The sequence below is a fragment of the Ambystoma mexicanum genome, chromosome 8 (genome assembly GCF_040938575.1).
Source record: "Ambystoma mexicanum isolate Mex_15411 chromosome 8, UKY_AmexF1_1, whole genome shotgun sequence".
Taxonomy (NCBI): domain Eukaryota; kingdom Metazoa; phylum Chordata; class Amphibia; order Caudata; family Ambystomatidae; genus Ambystoma; species Ambystoma mexicanum.
The window spans coordinates 1,108,799,767-1,108,819,068 of record NC_090929.1 but is presented as its reverse complement, the minus strand read 5'-3'; the positions used below and the strand labels follow the sequence as shown (position 1 = coordinate 1,108,819,068).

Below are 19,302 nucleotides of genomic sequence, written 5' to 3'. Positions count from 1 at the left end.
AAATGGGATGCTTTTTACAAAGTGCTCCGGTCCCGTCCCACAGGACGGAGAGATGTCCCATAAGTATGGAGGAAAGGGGACTATGGACTAGGAGTAAGGTGGTCACTACGGTGAGTAACCTGGTAAATCTGGGTTGGGTCTTTGATCTCAGTGTTCTTTCAGTACATTTAAACTAGCTATTTGTGGTATGCTAGTATATAATGCTTTGACATCGAAACTAACTTGTATGTTGTCTTCTTGTACCATGATATCGTTGAGTATATTCATCTCAGTGGTGTCTCGTATTATTGACGAAGGAAAAAAAAGTCTGCATATTGGGATAAGGGTTCTAAAATGGACCCAATTGCTGAAACGATGGGCCTCCATGGTGGATGTTTGCTGTCTTTATGCATTTTTGGCAAGGTGTAGAACACGTGCAACATTGAATGTGGTTTATTAAGGAATCTTCTTTCGTTCTCGTCAATCCATCCTTCTCTTGCTGCATGAGATGTTAGGCTGCTTATTTCTTCTTGTAATCTCTGAGTAGGATTGAAGTAGTTTAATGATGTGTGATATTTTATTTGTCGTGCGCGTACACAAGTGTTTCAGAGCGCAACCAGGCAAAGGGAGGGAATGGGAGAAACAAAAACAATCTTAGTAGGCCCAGTGACATTGAGAATACGCAAGTGCATGGGGAAGGGGAAAGTGCATGGAACGGGGGAGAAATTGGAAAGTGCGCAGCCTAGGAGAGAACTAAAAAAAATGTATAAGTCAAATGTGAAACAGTGGTAGTGCAGCCAGTAAGTGGCAAAGTGCTAGGTTAGTCAGATAGGGTGTATCTGATTAGTGCAGAATAAGAGTGGGTGGGGGACTGTATGGGTACAGATACAGGCCCCAGTGCAGGGGGTGGCCCGGAGGCAGTGCAGAAGGGTGGCCCGGAGGCAGTGCAGAAGGGTGGCAGGGTGAGCAGGTACCTGGGCCCGGAGGACAAAGGGTGACCAGGTGCGCAGTGCCGAGAGAAAGCAGATCAGTGGGGGAGAAGAGGGGCAAAGAGGCAGAAGGGAAGAGGAAGGTTTTGAGGAGCTTCCGGAACCGTAGATGATTCTCCTCCAGTTTCAAGGTGGCAGAGAGGCAGTTCCAAAGGGAGGCCCCAGCCGAAGACTGAGATCTACCCCCAGCTCATTTCTTTGAAAAACGACTGACCCTAAGGGAGTTGGAGGTAGAGGAGCGAAGGGCTTGAGAGCGGGGGTATTTACAAAGAGATAGTTGAAGGTATTTTGGGCCCAGGCACCAGAAAGCCTTGTGGACAATGCAGAGGGTTTTAAATGAATCCTTGCTTCCACTCGGAGCCAATGAAGGTATTTCAGTGCTGGAGAGATACGATCCCAGGGCTTGAGGCCAAGGATAAGTCTTGCAGTCCTTTTCTCGATTAGTTGTAGAGGGCGGAAAGTGGAAGCGGGTAGATTTAGAACGAGGCTATTACAGTAGTCCAACTTAGAGCGACTCAGAGCTTGGGAGACAGTGAGCTTCTGAGGGAAGGAGAGGAAATGAAGAGTACCTCTAAGGAGGTGCAGTAAGACGTTAGACTTTTTAGAGATGTGTGCAGAGAAGGAAAGTGTGAAGTCAAAGATGACCCCGAGGTTCTTAACCTCGCAGGTAGGGGCAGGAGGAGGGCAAAGGGAGGCCGGCCAGAGAGTGAGGGAAAAGGATGGCAAAGGTGTACCAATGAGGAGGATCTCAGTCTTGTTGGCATTTAAACAAAGCTCATTGGCGACACACCAATTTTTGAATGGCGATTAGGAGGTCGGAGATGAGGGAAGGAGAGTGGGTGGCTTCATTTCGATAAGTCTTTGCCCCAAAGCACTATTCCTCTGCCTTTGTCGGCTGGCTTGATCAGGAAATCTGGTGCTGAATCCCGATGTCTAATTCCACCCCGTTCTTCCTTGGTCATGTTATCTGTGGTGTAGCTTTGAGTCTTAATGATGTTGTTGACTTCATTAAGCACCTTGTTTTCAAATGCATTAATTTCTGGGCTGATTGTGGTTGGGGGAGGTGTAAATGTGCAGGGGAGCTTAAGTCCTGTGGTACTTTCTACTTTATCTGAATCTTTAGTCGTCTCCCTCGGTTCTCTGAATTATTTCAATCTCACAGTTCTAAAAAAACAGTCTTAATTCCACCTCTGTCTAGAAATAGTTGGAGTTCTTCATGGGTACATAACTTAGTCCCTTTGAGAGTACCTTGATTAGTAAGATTAAAGACAGAAGCTACCATATTTCCTCTTGACGGTCACTTCACTGTCATGTGCGTACTCCATATTATGGTTGTGGTCTGGTCCTTCTTGGTCTGCCCCATGGCCTGTTCTCGATGTCCTTTAGTTTCCTGATCTTCTTGTCCAGATTGAATTGACAGAACCTCTGTGTTTCTTCATTTATTTTTTCCAATAGCACTTTCACGTCTTTTGTGGTGATCTTCTGCTAATTTCTTTTCAAGTTCTTGTAGTTCTTCATCTCGTTTCTTACCTTCTTCCTCAGCCGTTTCTATGACTAAAATTATCCAGTTACGGCTACAGCGATTACCTATCCCACTAAAGTTTAGCTTGAATTTCGGGTTGTCTATAAATACCCTCAGGATGTTTTGGACTTGAAGTCCTTCTGGGATGACTCCCGCCTTTTAGATACTCGAGCATTAACATTCCGTGGAGTTTGGTGCAAACAAATGTTTTCTTTTTTTGTATGATCGCATCGGCCTCATTTTCCCCTGATTTTGTCAAGGCTATTGCAGGATCATTTTGTAGCAGTGATGGCTGCCCAGTTAAACGTTGAAAATGTTGGTCTTTGTACGAAATGATATTTGTTATCCATTTTTGTGTTTCATGAATATCGGAGAAACCTATAATGCTTTACCTCCATCGGGTTTCTTCGCAAACTATATTTTCTTAGTTTGTCTTGTCTTACTCACATGTTTGTCTTTACTCAAGACAGAGACCAAACAACCAAGGGTTGTCTTTAAATTTTTATACGGTAGGTCACACCCAGAATTTTGTTATTGAGGGGTCTGTTATAATAGGGTGAAAGCAACATATAAAACATAGGAAACACAAGACTACCTGTTTGTGGTCTAAATACTGGTAAAATGCAGGAGAAGGAGGTAGTCTGTGTTTCCTGTGTGTTATATGTTGCTTCCACCCTTTTATAACACAGACCCCTCGATAACAAAATATTTTGGGTGTGACCTACCGTGTAATCCTTTGGAAGACTACAGCAACCTTGACCTAGAAGTCTACTACACAGGTTGGAGGTATGGCTGAGCAGTCGGGCATATCTCAAGAGGGGTCAATGTGAGCAGTAGGGCTTTTACACAGATTCAAAATGACAAGTATTCAAATAAACGCTTACACTCAACTTGATTAATTTATTTAAAAGTTATATAAGCCTTCCTCAGAAGGGAGAAAAACATGTAATACTTCAAAATATACTTCAAAACACAGTTTCTCTAATTAGATGATACCCATTGATTATGGCAAACACTCCTACACCCTGAGGTGGCTTAAATAGCTAGGACACTGTTAGATTGTGGAATAAAACAAAGGTTAACACATAATTAATTAATAAACTGGTAAGTACTTTTTGAACCCCCCGCCCAATGCAAAGTAAATTAATCCTTTCCTGGGGGAAAGGTAAAAGCACAAAATCAGAGGTAAGAGTCTCTAATGGAGCCAGGACAGCCAATGTTGGTTGAGCCAAGTCTAGGGGACCTGAAGATCATCTTTGCAGGTAAGAAAGTCTTGCACAATGTTTTTAGTAAAGTTTGTAGAAAAAAGATCATGTGAAGGGCCACAAGCTGTGAGGCTTGAGGGGCAAAGCTGCAAGCAACTCTGCAAGGGCAACCAAGACAAGTCTCAACTGAGAACAAGTAAGGCTACACCACAAGAGGCAAGTCCTCTTAACTTTACAGTACCTTTGTTCCAGCTGGCTTCTGTTCCTGTACAGCTCTACAGATCCTGATGTTCATCAGTCGTGGGGACAAGAGGGAGGACGACACAGAGAGGGGGGGCAGTGTCCCAAAAAGCAGTAATGGAAAGGGGCTGTAATCTAAGCAAAACCAATGGGGTCCATACTGCTATGAATTCAATTAAAAAATGCTTGTGTAAGCTATTTAATAGGTGTACCAAAAAGGTATCTCTGAACCATTCAAATTAGGCTACTGTAGACTCAAAAAGCAATCAAGGTAGTCTCTTGCTAAAACCAGTAAACATGTTTCTGATGTTTGTTAATCTGCTTAGAATCACATGCTGTGCATAGGTCCGACATCCAGTGGTCACTGCGGAGTATTGCATTTTGTTTTTCGTAGTCGAAAAGGGGACGTCGACAAGGCGTGTCTGTAACACTATCCCTATAGTGACGTGCATTGTACCCACAATCCCTCACGCGTCGAGGTCCCTCAGATTGTTTTTTTCCGCCCAGTTTCTGGTCGCCTTTCGCGGAGCTCCTAGAGAGACATTGCTAATACTTGCCACGGACCTCGGTCCTTTGCTATACTTAATATATTAACGATCCCTCCCCTCGACGTTAGCTGTGAAGCTGTTTCTCCGCCGAACAGATTTTCGACGGAGAGGAAGAGCGGAGGAGATCCTTCGGTGCTGCCGAACACGTGGCCTGGCCTCGACGGCCAACATACAGTAGGGAGAGTGGGGGTTCGAACTTTTATCTTCTCTTTGAGAATGTCTTTTTCTCCCCTTTCTTTCCCTTGGGGTTGTTATCGCCAGCTATTATTGCCTCAGCTATGGAGAGGACACCTTTTAAGTTCTGCCCACGCTGCAGGGGCAAATATACTTGGAAGGATAAGCACAAGCTCTGTAATCGTTGCTTGCCCCTCGATCACAAAGAGGACAGCTGCGCAGCCTGCAAGCTCTTGAAACCTAGAACCCTTAAGGAACGAAGGGTTAAAAGGTGGGCGGACTACGCGATGTCGAAGTCAGTTTCCTCACCTGCTGCCGCTGTTACTGAAAGTGACGAGGAGGGCGATAACTCGACGTCCGTTACGGAAGTCATGAACCCCCAGAAGGAGCGTTCCCGCTCCTCGACGTCCGTCCCCGGCCCCGACGGGCTCGGCTCACGCCCTGCTTATGGGGATGAACACCCCGGCGACAAGGACGCACATAAACCCCATAAGGCTAAACATACAACCCACGGCTCTTCTTCGTCGAGAACGAAGGATCCATCAGCGCCGAAGGGGACGCAGGGCACTCCGGCGTCTACCGCAGACCGTAAAGGTCTCAAGCCCCACCCGCAAACGCAGCCGCGACCAGCGATTGGGCTTTCATCTAACACGGGCGCTACCCCAAAAACATCCGACGTAACGCTCCATAGAGCGGCCGTCGAGGTACAACGCGCAACGCACACAACGTCGACACCAGAGCCCTCGACTGACAAACTCGTTGTCGAGAGCCTAGCGAGAATTGTCTCCGAAGACAAACGTGCGTGGACGACGAAACAAACGTCGAATACCGCGACGAAAAAGCACAAAGGTAGCCAAGAACTGCCCCTTTCATCTAAGGACGCTTCTGAACTACCGGAGGGCTTTTCAGAAGGAGACGGTAATCTCTCGTCGACGACGTGGGAGCGTTCGAAGCGGTTCGAAGGTGAAAACACAGATTTCCCCCCTCTAGACTATTCAGGGGTACCCCATGAGACCCTTGAAAGACTCCATTCTTGCATGGAGAAAATGGAAAGGTTTCTAGGAAACCAAGACCCACCCACTCACAAAAGACAAAGAGAATGGCCCCAGGATGACCCTAGAGTCAAGATTCCTAGGCTGGTTCCCCCTTCCACAGATGTATATGACCTCACTGAGGAGGAGCAATACCTTCAGGAAGATGAGGAGTGTTTGGGTGGGCAAGAAGAAGAACTTGAGGAAGAGGGGTTCGAAGAAGATCCTTACACTAATTTCGAAGAGGATACAGCTACATCGCAGCCCTGGCAATCCCCGTCAGTGCAGCCGTGGCAATCCCCATCAGTGCACTCGGACCCTGATGCCTTTCACCCTTCTCCTCTCAAGGATTCACATATTGGGAACTCCTCTCCCATAGATGACCAACCTTCCCTCAATGCACTATTGCGCAAGGCAGCAGCGCATTTTGAGCTTGACACAGGGGAAGCTCTTCCAGACATAGACTTTGTAGAAAGAGTTATTAAAGAAAAAGCCCCTGTTAGCCAGTCTATTCCACTCCTGGCTTCTATTAAGAGAAGAATTTCTCCTTCCCTTTCTAATCCAGCTTTAGTAAGAGGGGTCAACCCTAGAATAGAAAAGCTCTTCAGCCCTTCATCCTCTGACCCTTTATACATCAGAGGACACTCTATTCCGGACTCCCTTGTAGTTACCAACACAAGGAAAAGAGCAGGGGTACCACTATCCACTAGTGAAGCACCACCTGACAAAGAAGGCAAGAAGCTGTACGCACTTGGGAAGAGAATCACGACCTCCGCCTTCTCTACTAGAATTGCTAATAACAACTCCCTATTAGCTAGCTACGCAGATGCACAGTGGAGCAAGCTGCGCAGCGAGGCAGAGGACGCACCTGAACCCCTGCGGTCACGTCTGCTAACTGTAATATCAGAGGGAACACTTGTAAACCAGGGCATCATTAAGAACTCCCTAGATGCCGCTGAAACTGCTGGCTGATCCCTGGTTCAGGGAATACTTCTCAAACGACACGTTTGGCTACGCAATTCAGGTTTTAAACCCGAAACCCAAGCCTCCCTCATAAATAAACCCATAGAACAGACGCATCTGTTTGGGAAGGCAGTTGATGAGGCACTAGAACATGCTAAGAAAGAGTTTGATACCATCAAGACTCTTGATCAAATATCTAGACCCCCTAACAGGCGAGGCTATGGTAATAGACGCTCCTTTCGTGGCCAAAGACAGCAGCAAAACCAACAAGAATGTTACTCTGCTACCAACTGGCCCTCTAACCAGGGTAACACCCAGTTCAGTCAAAGAGGCCAACGGCGTGGCAGAGGAAGAGGTCGTGGCTCCAGCCCCAGAGGTTCCACGCCCAATACCAGCAAATGACCCAAAGATTCGGGTCCCCTCCCATGCAACACCGGTCGGGGGCCGCCTAACATCGTTCCTATCAGCATGGGAGGGAATATCGTCAGACCGATGGGTATTATCAACCATAACCCACGGATACTGCATAGAATTCAACGGTTACCCGAAGTACAAACCCCCACGAAACCAACGCAGATCACCGGAGCACCTCACCATTCTTTTACAAGAAGTAAAAGAACTGCTGAAAAAAGAAGCAATAGAACCTGTCCCCCTATCTCAGGTAACAGAAGGTATTTATTCAGTGTACTTCCTTGTACCCAAAAAGGACTTAACCATGCGCCCTGTATTAGATCTGCGCCCAGCGAACAACTTTGTCAAACCACAGAAGTTCTGTATGGTGACCTTGCAGGAAGTAATCCCACTGTTATCACAGGGGGATTACATGACAACGCTAGACATGAAAGATGCATACTTTCATATTTTAATGTTGCCAGCACACAGAAAATACCTCAGGTTCAAGATAGAGAACAAACACTACCAATTCAGAGTACTACCCTTCGGGATAGCTTCTGCTCCAAGAGTATTCACAAAAGTACTGGCAGTAGCAGCGGCCCACCTGCGAAGGCTATCCATCCCAATATACCCTTACCTCGACGACTGGCTCATAACCGGGGATTCTTACGAAACATGCTTCTCCAATACCCAAAAGACCGTAAACCTTTTGTACCAACTGGGCTTCTCCATCAACGAAAAGAAGTCCAGCTTAGAACCCAGCCAAACCAAACAATTTTTAGGGGCTCTAATTCAAACAAAGGACGGCCTAGTCTTCCCCTCCAACGAGAGGGTCCAAAACATGCTGTTTCAGATCCCCCATTATGTAACAGGTCGGGAGGTGACGGTACGCAAAGCTATGTGCTTGCTAGGGATGATGGCGTCATGTATTTATTTGGTACCTCACGCGCGTCTGCGCATGCGCCCAATGCAGGAGTGGCTCAACAGCCAGTGGTGTCAGGCCAGCGGACAATGGGACGATCTAGTGGTGGTCTCGCAGGCCTTAGTACTTTCGCTGAGGTGGTGGACAAAAGAAAACCTGCTAATAGGGAAGACTTTTGCCACACCCGCGGTAGAAGCCACTCTAACCACAGACGCATCCCTCACAGGATGGGGGGCTCACCTATCCCATCAGACTGCTCACGGAGCGTGGACTCCGAGCTTAGCATCCAAACATATAAACCTGCTGGAACTTCTAGCAGTGTTCAAGGCACTGAAAGCCTTTCAGAAACACCTGCAAGGAAAGACAGTGATGGTCCTCACAGACAGCACCACAGCCATGTAATACCTCAACAAACAAGGGGGCACTCACTCTCCAGGACTGTCCAAACTGTCCCAGAATATATGGAAGTGGGCTCTCAGACACAACATGTTTCTACTATCGCAACATGTACCAGGGGAACTCAATCTGCTAGCAGACGAGCTCAGCAGAGACTTCCCACTGCCCGAAGAGTACGAATGGCAATTGCACGAAAACATCGTCTTAGACGTCTTCACGCAATGGGGTTTTCCGGAAATAGACCTGTCCGCAACTATGGAAAACTCACAATGCCAAAGTTACGCCTCCAGGTACCCCCAGAACCAATCCAAGGGGAACGGTCTGTCGATTCAGTGGTCAGGGAAATTTGTTTACGCCTTTCCCCCGACTCCCCTTCTCAACAAAGTGGTGCACAAGATGCACCAGGAGCAGGTTACCATGATACTAGTGGCCCCAATGTGGGCCCGGCAACCTTGGTTCGCTCACTTGATGGAGATGTCCCTATCTCCCCCAGTGAAACTTCCCTGCCCATACAACATGCTGTCACAAGACAAGGGCAAGACACTGCACCCATGCCCTCAGACCATGAACTTAGCAGCCTGGCTCCTGAGATCGTAGAATTTGGCCATTTACAACTCCCTCAGAGATGTATGGACATCCTCAGGGAAGCCAGAAAACCAAATACTCGCCACTGCTATGCTAGCAAATGGAAAAGATTTGTCATCTGGTGTACAAATAGGAGCATCAACCCAATTGACTGCTCTCCTACTGACATTGTCCTATACTTGACCCATTTACTGGATTCAGGTCTAGTGTTCAATTCTATTAAAGTCCACCTAGCGGCACTTTCTGCATACACCACTTCCCAACTTAAAGTGTCGTGGTGGAAGATACCAGTTATCAAAGCCTTCATGGAAGGGGTAAAAAGAATACACCCTCCAATAGCTAACCCAGCTCCCGGATGGGACTTAAATGTGGTACTTTCTAGACTCATGGGCCCCCCTTTCGAACCCATGCACAAAGCAACTCTTAAAGACCTCACTCTTAAGACTGCTTTCCTAATAGCTATCACCTCCATTAGGAGAGTAAGTGAACTACAGGCACTTTCTGTACTAGACCCCTTCGTAACAGTTCACAAAGATAAAGTGGTTCTACGCACACACCCAAGGTTTGCACCAAAATTCATCTCAAAATTTCATGTAAACCAGTCTATAGAACTACCAACGTTCTTTCAAAACCCTTCCAGCTTGGGAGAAAAAAGTCTGCATACACTAGATGTACGCAGAGCAGTCATGTTCTACATGGAAAGAACCAGACCACTGAGAAAGACTAATCAGTTCTTTGTCTCTGTGGCAGCAGGAAGAGAAGGAGATGCAGTTTCAAAGTCCACTATATCTAGATGGATTGTTCTATGCATCACTCTCTGTTATACTCTTGCTAAGAGAGAACTACCCTTCAAGCCAAGAGCACATTCCACTCGAGGCACTGGGGCTTCCATAGCATTCATTGCAAATGTTCCCCTTGAGTCCATCTGCAAAGCGGCTACCTGGAATTCTGTGCACACCTTTACAAAACACTACTGTCTAGATACACACTCTAGATCTGACTCCCAGGTGGGACAGGCAGTATTAAGACATCTTTTCTCTACTGTTCCTTCTCATAACCCACCGCCAACTCCGGGTACTGCTCGCTAGTCTATGCACAGCATGTGATTCTAAGCAGATTAACAAACATCAGAAGACAATGCATTACTTACCGTAAAAGCATTTCTGATGGTTGTATCTGCTTAGATTCACATGCGCCCACCCTTCCTCCCCGCTCGGATGGAAGGAACATAGACACCTTTTTTATATATTCTCTCTTTTCTGTACTCACTCACGTCTAGAAGGCTCCCTCAGGGCAGAAAAATACAAACAGAGGGACCTCGACGCGTGAGGGATTGTGGGTACAATGCACGTCACTATAGGGATAGTGTTACAGACACGCCTTGTCGACGTCCCCTTTTCGACTACGAAAAACAAAATGCAATACTCCGCAGTGACCACTGGATGTCGGACCTATGCACAGCATGTGAATCTAAGCAGATACAACCATCAGAAATGCTTTTACGGTAAGTAATGCATTGTCTTATTTTGCAATAAAGCAACATAGACAAAGACATTTTTGCATGAATAACTGAAAAAATAAATAACTGATCTAAACAAAGACAGAAATAGTAATCTTATTTCAAGAATTGCAAGAAATCAAACAGAAATTATACAAACTAAGTGGTGGCCTAAAACTGAGCCAGCACACTCGCATATGGCTTGTATTCAGCCAGTACACAGATTTCTAAATTGACAAAATTGAATTATTCAATATTTTTCATTTAACTGACAGGTCTGCCTACGTGTATGTGTCCAAAATAGATTAATGATAAGAAAACAACAAATTAAATAGATATCTTGAACACGTTTCGGCAAGAAGCCACCTGTCTAGCAAGTAATTCCAATACATGATTAAAGTTGCCTTCCTCAGGGCGAAATAACACACAACAGCTGGACCCTGTGGGTAAGCAGACATGAACAAAAAGAAAAAATAAATTATGTGCAAGAGATAATCTCTTAGCGAGAAACTACACAGAATTGCTTAGAGTTACAGTTAGAAGCCAAAGGGCACAAAAGTTACCTATGCGAGAGATAACCAGGCGCAGTGCTGGCCGAGGACCGGTGCAAGGCGTCTGGATAATTGGGCCCGGGGTTGACCCATAACAGTGCTACATCAAGAGAGGGGAATGCTTTGGAGAAAACTCTCTCTAAAGGAAAAATATAAAATTGAGTAAAATAGTCTGAAGTTTATTTTTGAACAAATATTTCAGAAATCGTTTGCTGTGGAGTTACAGAACTACCTGTCATTCAAGGTTGCCAGAAAAATTTAAGTTTCCAGGAAAATCTATAGTATGCTGATATGGCGTTATTCAGCACGTTGCGGAACGAATCCTGAGTTCAAGGGTTAGCATCAGGAGTTAAACCTGCAGGTTTAACTATTAAATAGCTTACACAAGCATTTTTTAATTGAATTCTTATCAGTATGGACCCCATTGGTTTTGCTTAGACAAGAGGGAGGACGTCTGGGGACTCCTGCACTGCAATGGGAAGGTCCGCGGCAGCAATGGGTGTTAGGCACGATTGTATGCAGGACCCTTTGGGTGCACTACAACAACCCTGACCTCCTGACAATAGGAACCCAACCTTTGGTATAGGTCTGTACTACACAGGTTGGTAGCGTATTGAGCAGCAGACTTATCTCAAGAGGGGTCAATGTGAGCTGTAGGGGAGTTACACAGAGATTCACAGTGACAAGTATTCATGTAAACACTTGCACATAAGGTTACTTGAATAAACATTTATTAATTTATCAGTCAGTTAGAATAAGCCTTCTTCAGAAGGAAGCAATGTTGGGCAACGTTTGTATGCAAGTACCCTTTGGGACCACTACACACTACTAGGACTATAGGTGTAAGCAAAACTAACCTCTGGTATAAGTCTGTACTACAGTTTTTTGGTAGCGTTGCTGAGCAGCTAGGCTTATCTCAAGAGGGAATGTGAGCTGTAAGGATGGTACAATAAAATACAAACACACGGAGGTCTATAATTACAAGTATTCATATAGACTCTTATACTCAAATTTCTTGGTAAAACACTTATTCATTTATTTCAGTCAGTTATACATCCTTCACTAGAAGTAAGCAATCGCACACAAATATACTTCAGTACTTCACAATATCGGGTTCTGAGGCATTTAAACTACTTTGAAGGAGGAGCAAAATGACATTCAGAGCATTTGAAGTAGGAGAAAAAAGGCATAAATTAATAAAAATGAATATTAGTTACTCTAAAACACTGCAGATGGTTTGAGTAACAATAGGTTAGGCTAAAGTCAATGGGCTAAAGTCTTGTATAGGATAAAGTAGTTCTGGACCTTAAACTGAAAAGTCTTTGCCAAAGTTCTCATAAGTAGTTTGTGAAAGAAAGATTCAGATGTCGGGCCACAAGCGGACTAGGCCTGCAAGTTGCCAAAGTTTCAAGCACTTTGACAGTGAGAGGTAAATTCTCTCGGTCGGGTTTTCACAGTACCTTACAATGAAGAAAAAGATGCAGCTGAAGACATCTGTTCTTGGCAGTTCATGAAGATCTCGCTGTTCCTGAGCCTCAGTCGTGGAGACAAGAGGGAGGACGTGGGGGGACTCCTTCACTGGGATTGGTCAAAAAGCTGGCAAAGGCAAATCTTCAATTCCGGTAGCTGTAGTCAAGCACACAAATTGGTGTCCTTCTCCCTGGCTATACGGTTTCCTGCAGCACTCTGAGGAAAATACAACCAGCTCCGAGAATGGTATTCAGGTGGCTTACAAGTTGATTGGTCCCACCAACTCAAAGGGAGAAGTCGTCCTTGAAGGGGCTTCTCTGTCGAGATGAACTTGGCGATTCGGACCTGCAGCCCGGCTTCACCGGGCAAACCAACGGTCCAGGAGTTGCAGCAGCTGTCCTCTTGAAGCTCGTCTTCGGTACTTTCGTTCCAGTGGTCGACTCTGCCTTCCAAGCCAAGAGACTTGCCTTTTATTCAGTTTTCTCCCTTTCATTCCAGCCTAGCTGCCACTCACCCAGCAGGGTGGCTGTCCTTGCCGGACGGTCAGCCAGCCAATCACACCAGAGTGCATTTGGGTCTCCCTGGAGACTAAGCACAGGGAGTTTCAGGCACCTCCCTCACTTCCTGCCCACCCCAGACACTCGGGCGCCAGAGGCGGTCTTCAGTCCTGAAGCCTGCCAAAGGCGTAAGAACAAATGGACCACACCTGGTTTGGCACGCAGAGACAAACTCTAGAAGGACTTTTCCAAAAAGAAATGGCAAAAAAAGACTGGAACCTGTTTAAACAAAGGGCTTAAGGCGCCATCTTGAAAAACGTGGCTCCTGCGATTTTTAGGTACCAGTGGTCGCGGTCAGGAAAAATCATGGTAGTTTGTTGTAAAACCAATGCCACTAGCCATTTCGATAGAAAAGGGTAGCATTTGACTGCTACATGAGTTTCTAGACACAGGGGATACTAGGTAACACCTCCAGCACTCTATAGGAAGATAGTGTGTGCTAGGTCTAGGAATTTAAAAAGACTAGTAAAGTCCATTTAACCTTACATTATCTGGGAAACAGTAGTTGATCCCAGAGAAGGTATTTAAACCTTTTGGAAGTCTAAAAAGACATCCCTGTGTCACTGCACTGAGGGTGCTGTAACACACATGCAAAAAATGAATCCTATGGAGTTTTAGATAACTCCATAATCAAAGAACACAAGAGTAAAACTCACATCAAAATACATGAGTGGGGGGAAAAAAAGGCTCATACTCTTTCCAGGTAAAAAAATCTAGTCTTGAAAATTCAGCAAAGTTTCTGGGGGTCTCTAAGGTGAAAGGAATCAGCACATTCATGAGAATTCTCCCTAACAAGGATAAAAGACACTATAAAGAGTCTAAAAAATGATGCCCATGAAAAGAGAGACTCTGTGAGTGTGGAAAAAGGTTTCCACTCAGAGGTATAAGGACAAATGATCCACCAGTAAAGCAAAAGGTTCTGGGTTGACACAGGTCAGGAAGATTTACCATGACTATGTAAATCTTGGCTAACGCTACCTTAACAGTAAAGAATTACTTGATTTCTTATGTGACCAAAACATTTTACAATCAGTCCAGGGATATTTATTTTGCTGATTCAAATGTTGAGTACTGGCCGTACTCAGTCTTTATTTATATGAACATGGTTGGTTTAATCTTGCATTTAATTTAGACGGGATTTGCATGGTTTAATGAAGGACGTCCATAAAGCCCCTGCTCTTAATGAGATTTTGCATGAATGCTATGACTGGGTTAAAGGATTACAGAGGTGATTTGTATGGGTTGGGGCAAAGGTAACACAAATAGTGTCTGGGTTAACAACTTCCATTAATGTGTTGTGGTTGGGGTAGAGGTTTTCGATGGTAATGTGTTTGGGTTGACGACGCTTATCCAGGTAAGGGGTGGTGTAGATTTGGAGTGTCTGGTGTATCAGAATTTGGGAACAGGACTTTCTTTGAATTAGTTGGAGTGTGTGCTAGTTTTGCTATGGTAGTTTTATTTGAATGATAGTGAGTTTTTAATGGTGCACTGGAGAGTTTACATACGGAATACAGTTAACTTGACCACCACCTCCTGTCATAGCAATACCTTTGTGTGGCAGAAGGTAGCTCTAATGTGTTAAGCAGACTGTAAAATATGCTGTTTAATTTTGGTTTGTTTTGCCTGAATGTTAATTCCAAGCGGGTTCATTTTTTTTAGGAAGAGCAGTATTATTGTGGCAGCTGATGAAAGCACCATTAGCTGGGGTCCATCGCCATGCTGCGGGGAACTGGTAAGCACCATCTCTACAACGTAAAATGCCTGCTTCAGGTCTCCAAGATGCCCAAGAGATGTTTTTCCTTATGAAAGGTCTGTACATTTATTTTTTTTTCTTCTAGGGCTATGGGGAAAATAAAGCCAAATCATCCACCACGGCACAGGAAGTTAAGACTCTGGACGGCATTTATATAGAACAGGTGAGAACTGCATGTCTTATTGATGACAACATAGTTTCAGAATCAACCCTTGGAGTGGATGCTGAGAGGCCAATCTATTATGGTGAAAAGGAAAGACTGTCTAGCCAAATCCAGTCAAGGTGTAGAGTAGCAGAACAGAAATGCTTGGATTACAGAGCGGTGTAAATGTAGGCCAGGCCACACACTGAGCGCTCCAATAATTCCAAAAGAGTAAAAGGATATAAAATTATTTCTGATGCTTGTGAATCTGCTTAGAATCACATGCTGTGCATATAGTCCGACATCTAGTAGTAACCGCAAAGTATTGCATCTTGTCTTTCGAGGATCGAAAGGGGATGTCGACATGGGTGTGCCTGTAATCCTTTCCCTAACGTGGCATGTAGTGTACCCAAAATCCCTCTCGCGTCAAGGTCACTTGTTTTTCTCCGCCCAGCTAGCTGGTTGCCTTATGCGCAGCCCTTACATATTGCAAAAAATATATTCTTCCCCACGACCTCCGGTTGTTTATATTAGTTTCCTCATCGACGACTACCTCTTTACCACCGCCAAAGACATCGGAAGACATCCCTGGACTTCGACGGCTGGTGCTCTGGTCAACGCTGTCGACCACGTGGCCAGGCCTTCGACTGGCCTATACAGTAGGGAGAGTGGGGTCCAGGGGTTGCCATTTCTTTCAAAAATGTATTTCCCTTTCCCCTCTCTTTGCCCCTTTTGGTTTTGCCATCACTATAATACACCTGAGCTTTGGACAGACACCCTTTAAATGTTGCCCTTCTTGTAAAGGCAAGTACCCTTGGAAAGACACCCAGCGGAGGTGCAATAAGTGTCTCCCTCGTGATCACTGTTAGGCAGAATTGCATGCAGTACCCTCTGGGACCACCAGATACAATTAGGACTACAGATGTAAGCAAAACCAACCTTTGGTATAAGTCCGTACTACACCATTTTTGGTAGCGAGCTGAGCAGCCAGGCTTATCTCAAGAGGGAATGTGAGCAGTAAAAGGATGTTACACAGAGGTCTTACAATCAGTGTTTCAAGTAGACACTTGCACTCAAGGTTCTTGGTGAAACACTTACTAATTTATTACACAATCATTTAGAAAGCATTCACTAGAAGGAGGCAACTTAATATCATTCACAAATATACTTCAATACCAAACCAATAAGTTTCTAAGTAAATTGTGCATCCCTGAAATAGGAGCAAAATGGCATTTCAGTTACTCTAAATGGGAGTAAAAAGGCACAAGTTAATAAATTGGATCACAAATACTTTCTTAGGCAGTGGTAATAGTTTCAGTTCACTAGAGAACTCAATTCAGTTCAATAGGCCTAGGCCAAAGTCAATGGACTAGTGTCTTGGATAGAAAGGACCAGTTCTTGTAGTAAACGGTGAAATCTTTGCCAAAGTTCTCAGAAGTAGTTTGTACGAAAAAGTATCATATGTTGGGTCACAGGCTGATTAGGCCTGCAAGTTGGGAAAGTTTCACGAACTTTCACCGCGAGAGGTAAATTCTCTCAATCGGGTTAGCACAGTGCCTTAATATGAAGAAAAGATGCAGCTGAAGACGGTTCCTGGCAGATCTCGCTGTTCCTAAGCCTCAGTCGTGGGGACAAGAGGGAGGATGTCGGGGGACTCCTGCACTGCTCGGTGACTGGTCAAACAAGCTAGCAAAATGGAAGATCTTCGGTCCGAGTAGCTGACGTCAAGCACACAAGCTGGTGTCCTTCCCCCTGGTTAATCCACACCTGCTCCGAGAATGATATCGAGGTGGCTTATGAGTTGATTGGTCCCACCAACTGAAAGGAAGAAGTTGTCCATAAAGGGGCTTCTGTGTCGAGATGAACGTGGCAATTCGGACCTGCAGCAGGGCTTCAACGGGCAAACCAACGGTCCAGGAGTTGTAGCAGTCGTCCTCTTCCAGCTCGTCTTCGGTTCTTTCGTTCCAGTGGTCGACTCTGCTTTCCAGTCCAAGAGACTCGCCTTTTAAACCGTTTTCTCCCTTTCATTACAGCCTAGCTGTCCCTCACCCAGCAGGGTGGCTGTCCTTGCCGGACAGTCAGCCAGCCAATCACGCCAGAGTGCATTTGGGTCTCCTAGGAGACTAAGCACAGGGAGTTTAGGGCACCTCTCTCCCTCCCTCTCTGCCCACCCCAGACACTCAGGCGCCAGAGGCGGTCTTCAGTGCTGAAGCCCGCCAAAGGCGGACGTACAAAGGGACCAAACCTGGTTTGGCACGCAGAAACAAACTTTAGAAGTACCTTTCCAAAAAGAAATGCTAAAAAGAAGACCGGGACCCGTTTAAATTAAGGGGCTTAAGGCGCCATCTTGAAAAACATGTCTCCCGCGATTTTTAGCTACTGTTGTTCGCGGTCGGGAAAAATCATGGTAGTTTGTTGTAAAACTACTGCCACCAGCCATTTCGATAGGAAAAGGTAGCATTTGACTGGCACATGAGTTTCTAGACACAGGGGATGCCAGGTAACCCCTCCAGCACTCTATAGGAAGATGGTGTGTGCTGGGTCTAGGAATTCAAAAAGAATAGTAAAGTCAATTTAACCTTACATTCTCTGGGAAACAGTAGTTTATCCCAGAGAAGGTATTTAAACCTTTTGGAAGTCTAAAAGACATCCTTGTGTCAGTGCACTAAGGGTGCTGTGTAACACACATGAAATGATGCCGCCTATGGAGTTATCTAAAATTCCATAATCCAACGCACATCAAAATACATGAGTGGGGAAAAGGCTCACAATCTTTCCAGGTAAAGTCAAGTCCTTAAAATCCAGCAAAGTTGCTGGGGGTCTCGAAGGGGAAGGGAATTGGCACATTTATGAGAATTCTAACTAACGATCACCACGAGGCATCCTGTCGGTCTTGTCAGCTCTTGCGTCCTAAGACTGTCAAGGAACGTCGAGTGAAACGGTGGGCGTCCTACGCCATGATGCAGGCCGAGGGTAGCTCCCCCGCCGCCACAGGCACCGTGAGTGACGAGGAGTTGCGCGATCGCTGTGGCTCCGATACGGATGCCATCGACCTTTCATCGGAGCGGTCACGCACCGAATCTTCCAGCCCCCGGCAGGCGGGACAATGGTTCTGCTATGGGGAATGTACATCCCGGCTGCAGGGATGCACCTGCTACACATAAGAGTAAGCACACAACCCCCAGTACCGTCTCGACAGATTTGTCTGGGCGGTCCATGGCGCCAACGGGTACGTCGAGGTCCTCTGTGGCACCCACCGATCCACATGGTCAGCAGCCCTCCCTGCAACCACGTAAGTGACATGCTTCCGGGCATTCCGCAGATAAGGGTGTCAGCACCAAAAGTCATAGGGCTGTCGAGGCGCCGACGCCTAACGTTCCGGCTGCGTCGAAAATGACGGCCAAGCTGCTTGAACACCTGAAACACCTCCCGGAGCTGTCGAACATACGCAAGAGTCTCGCAAAGATAGTTTTGGCTGCCAGTAAGACTAAGGATAGGTCGAAAGACACGTCATCATGTTGGGATCGACAAGAAGACTATTCTGAGAGCCCCCAGTCCTTATCTAAAACGCTCAGATAAATCTCGATGTTCTAGGTAGGTAGATCCCCAGGAGGAACCCCCCCCGCCCCCTCCTCCCCCGTACCCCTCTGACTCCTCATTATGGACCAGGTATAGGTTTGAGGGGTGTATGGATAGGCTTGCAAAGTTTGTGGACTTCTCAGAAAAGTTTACCACGCCCAAGAGGTCTAGTCAGGAGGAACTTTACCCTTCAGTCTCTAAATTCCAGAGGACCACCTACCCTCTTCATGAGGCGGTCTTTGACCTGACAGCTCAAGATGAGGTTCCTTGAGACCCCTTTTTTACAAGAGGATGATCCTTTTGAGGAACACACTGACCAGGCTCCTGACTGGGGAGATGAACCACCGGTGGATAACCCACCTGGGTTGTCACCTACAATACCCCAATCCTGACACTATATGCATGGATCCCGCCTCCCCACCACAGCGCCAGGCATCTCCCATAGATGACCAGATGGCATTTAATGCAATTCTGAAGAAGGCAGCGGAACATTTCCAAATAGCCATGCAAGAAGTGGTGCAGGACTCTGACTTTGTGGAGGATATTTTAAAGGAGAAGCCACCTGCCAACCAGGCGATCCCTTTACTAAACTCCACTTTTTTGTCCGTCCCCCCTTACAGACCCCCCTCTATATTCGGGGACATGACACCCCAGATTCTCTCGTGGTCACTATAACAATAAAGAGCGGGGGTACCCTTGGCCACGGGTGAGGCACCACCAGGCAGACTGCAAAAAACAGGATGCCCCAGGGAAATGGGTCAATACTGCGGTGGAGTATTCCACCATGATTACCAACCATACCATT

At 46.0% G+C, this 19,302-nt stretch overlaps 1 protein-coding gene across 2 annotated transcripts in view; it reads left to right on the top strand.

The window, feature by feature from the left end:
- The window catches only part of RCC2 (regulator of chromosome condensation 2), a 613,770-nt gene that overhangs the window by 560,083 nt on the left and 34,385 nt on the right, over nucleotides 1–19,302 (top strand). For both annotated transcript variants that reach the window (XM_069611136.1, XM_069611137.1), the window contains exons 11-12: nucleotides 14,683–14,755; nucleotides 14,862–14,939. In XM_069611136.1, the coding sequence (XP_069467237.1) occupies nucleotides 14,683–14,755; nucleotides 14,862–14,939 (151 nt within the window). The remainder of the gene's footprint in view (nucleotides 1–14,682; nucleotides 14,756–14,861; nucleotides 14,940–19,302) is intronic.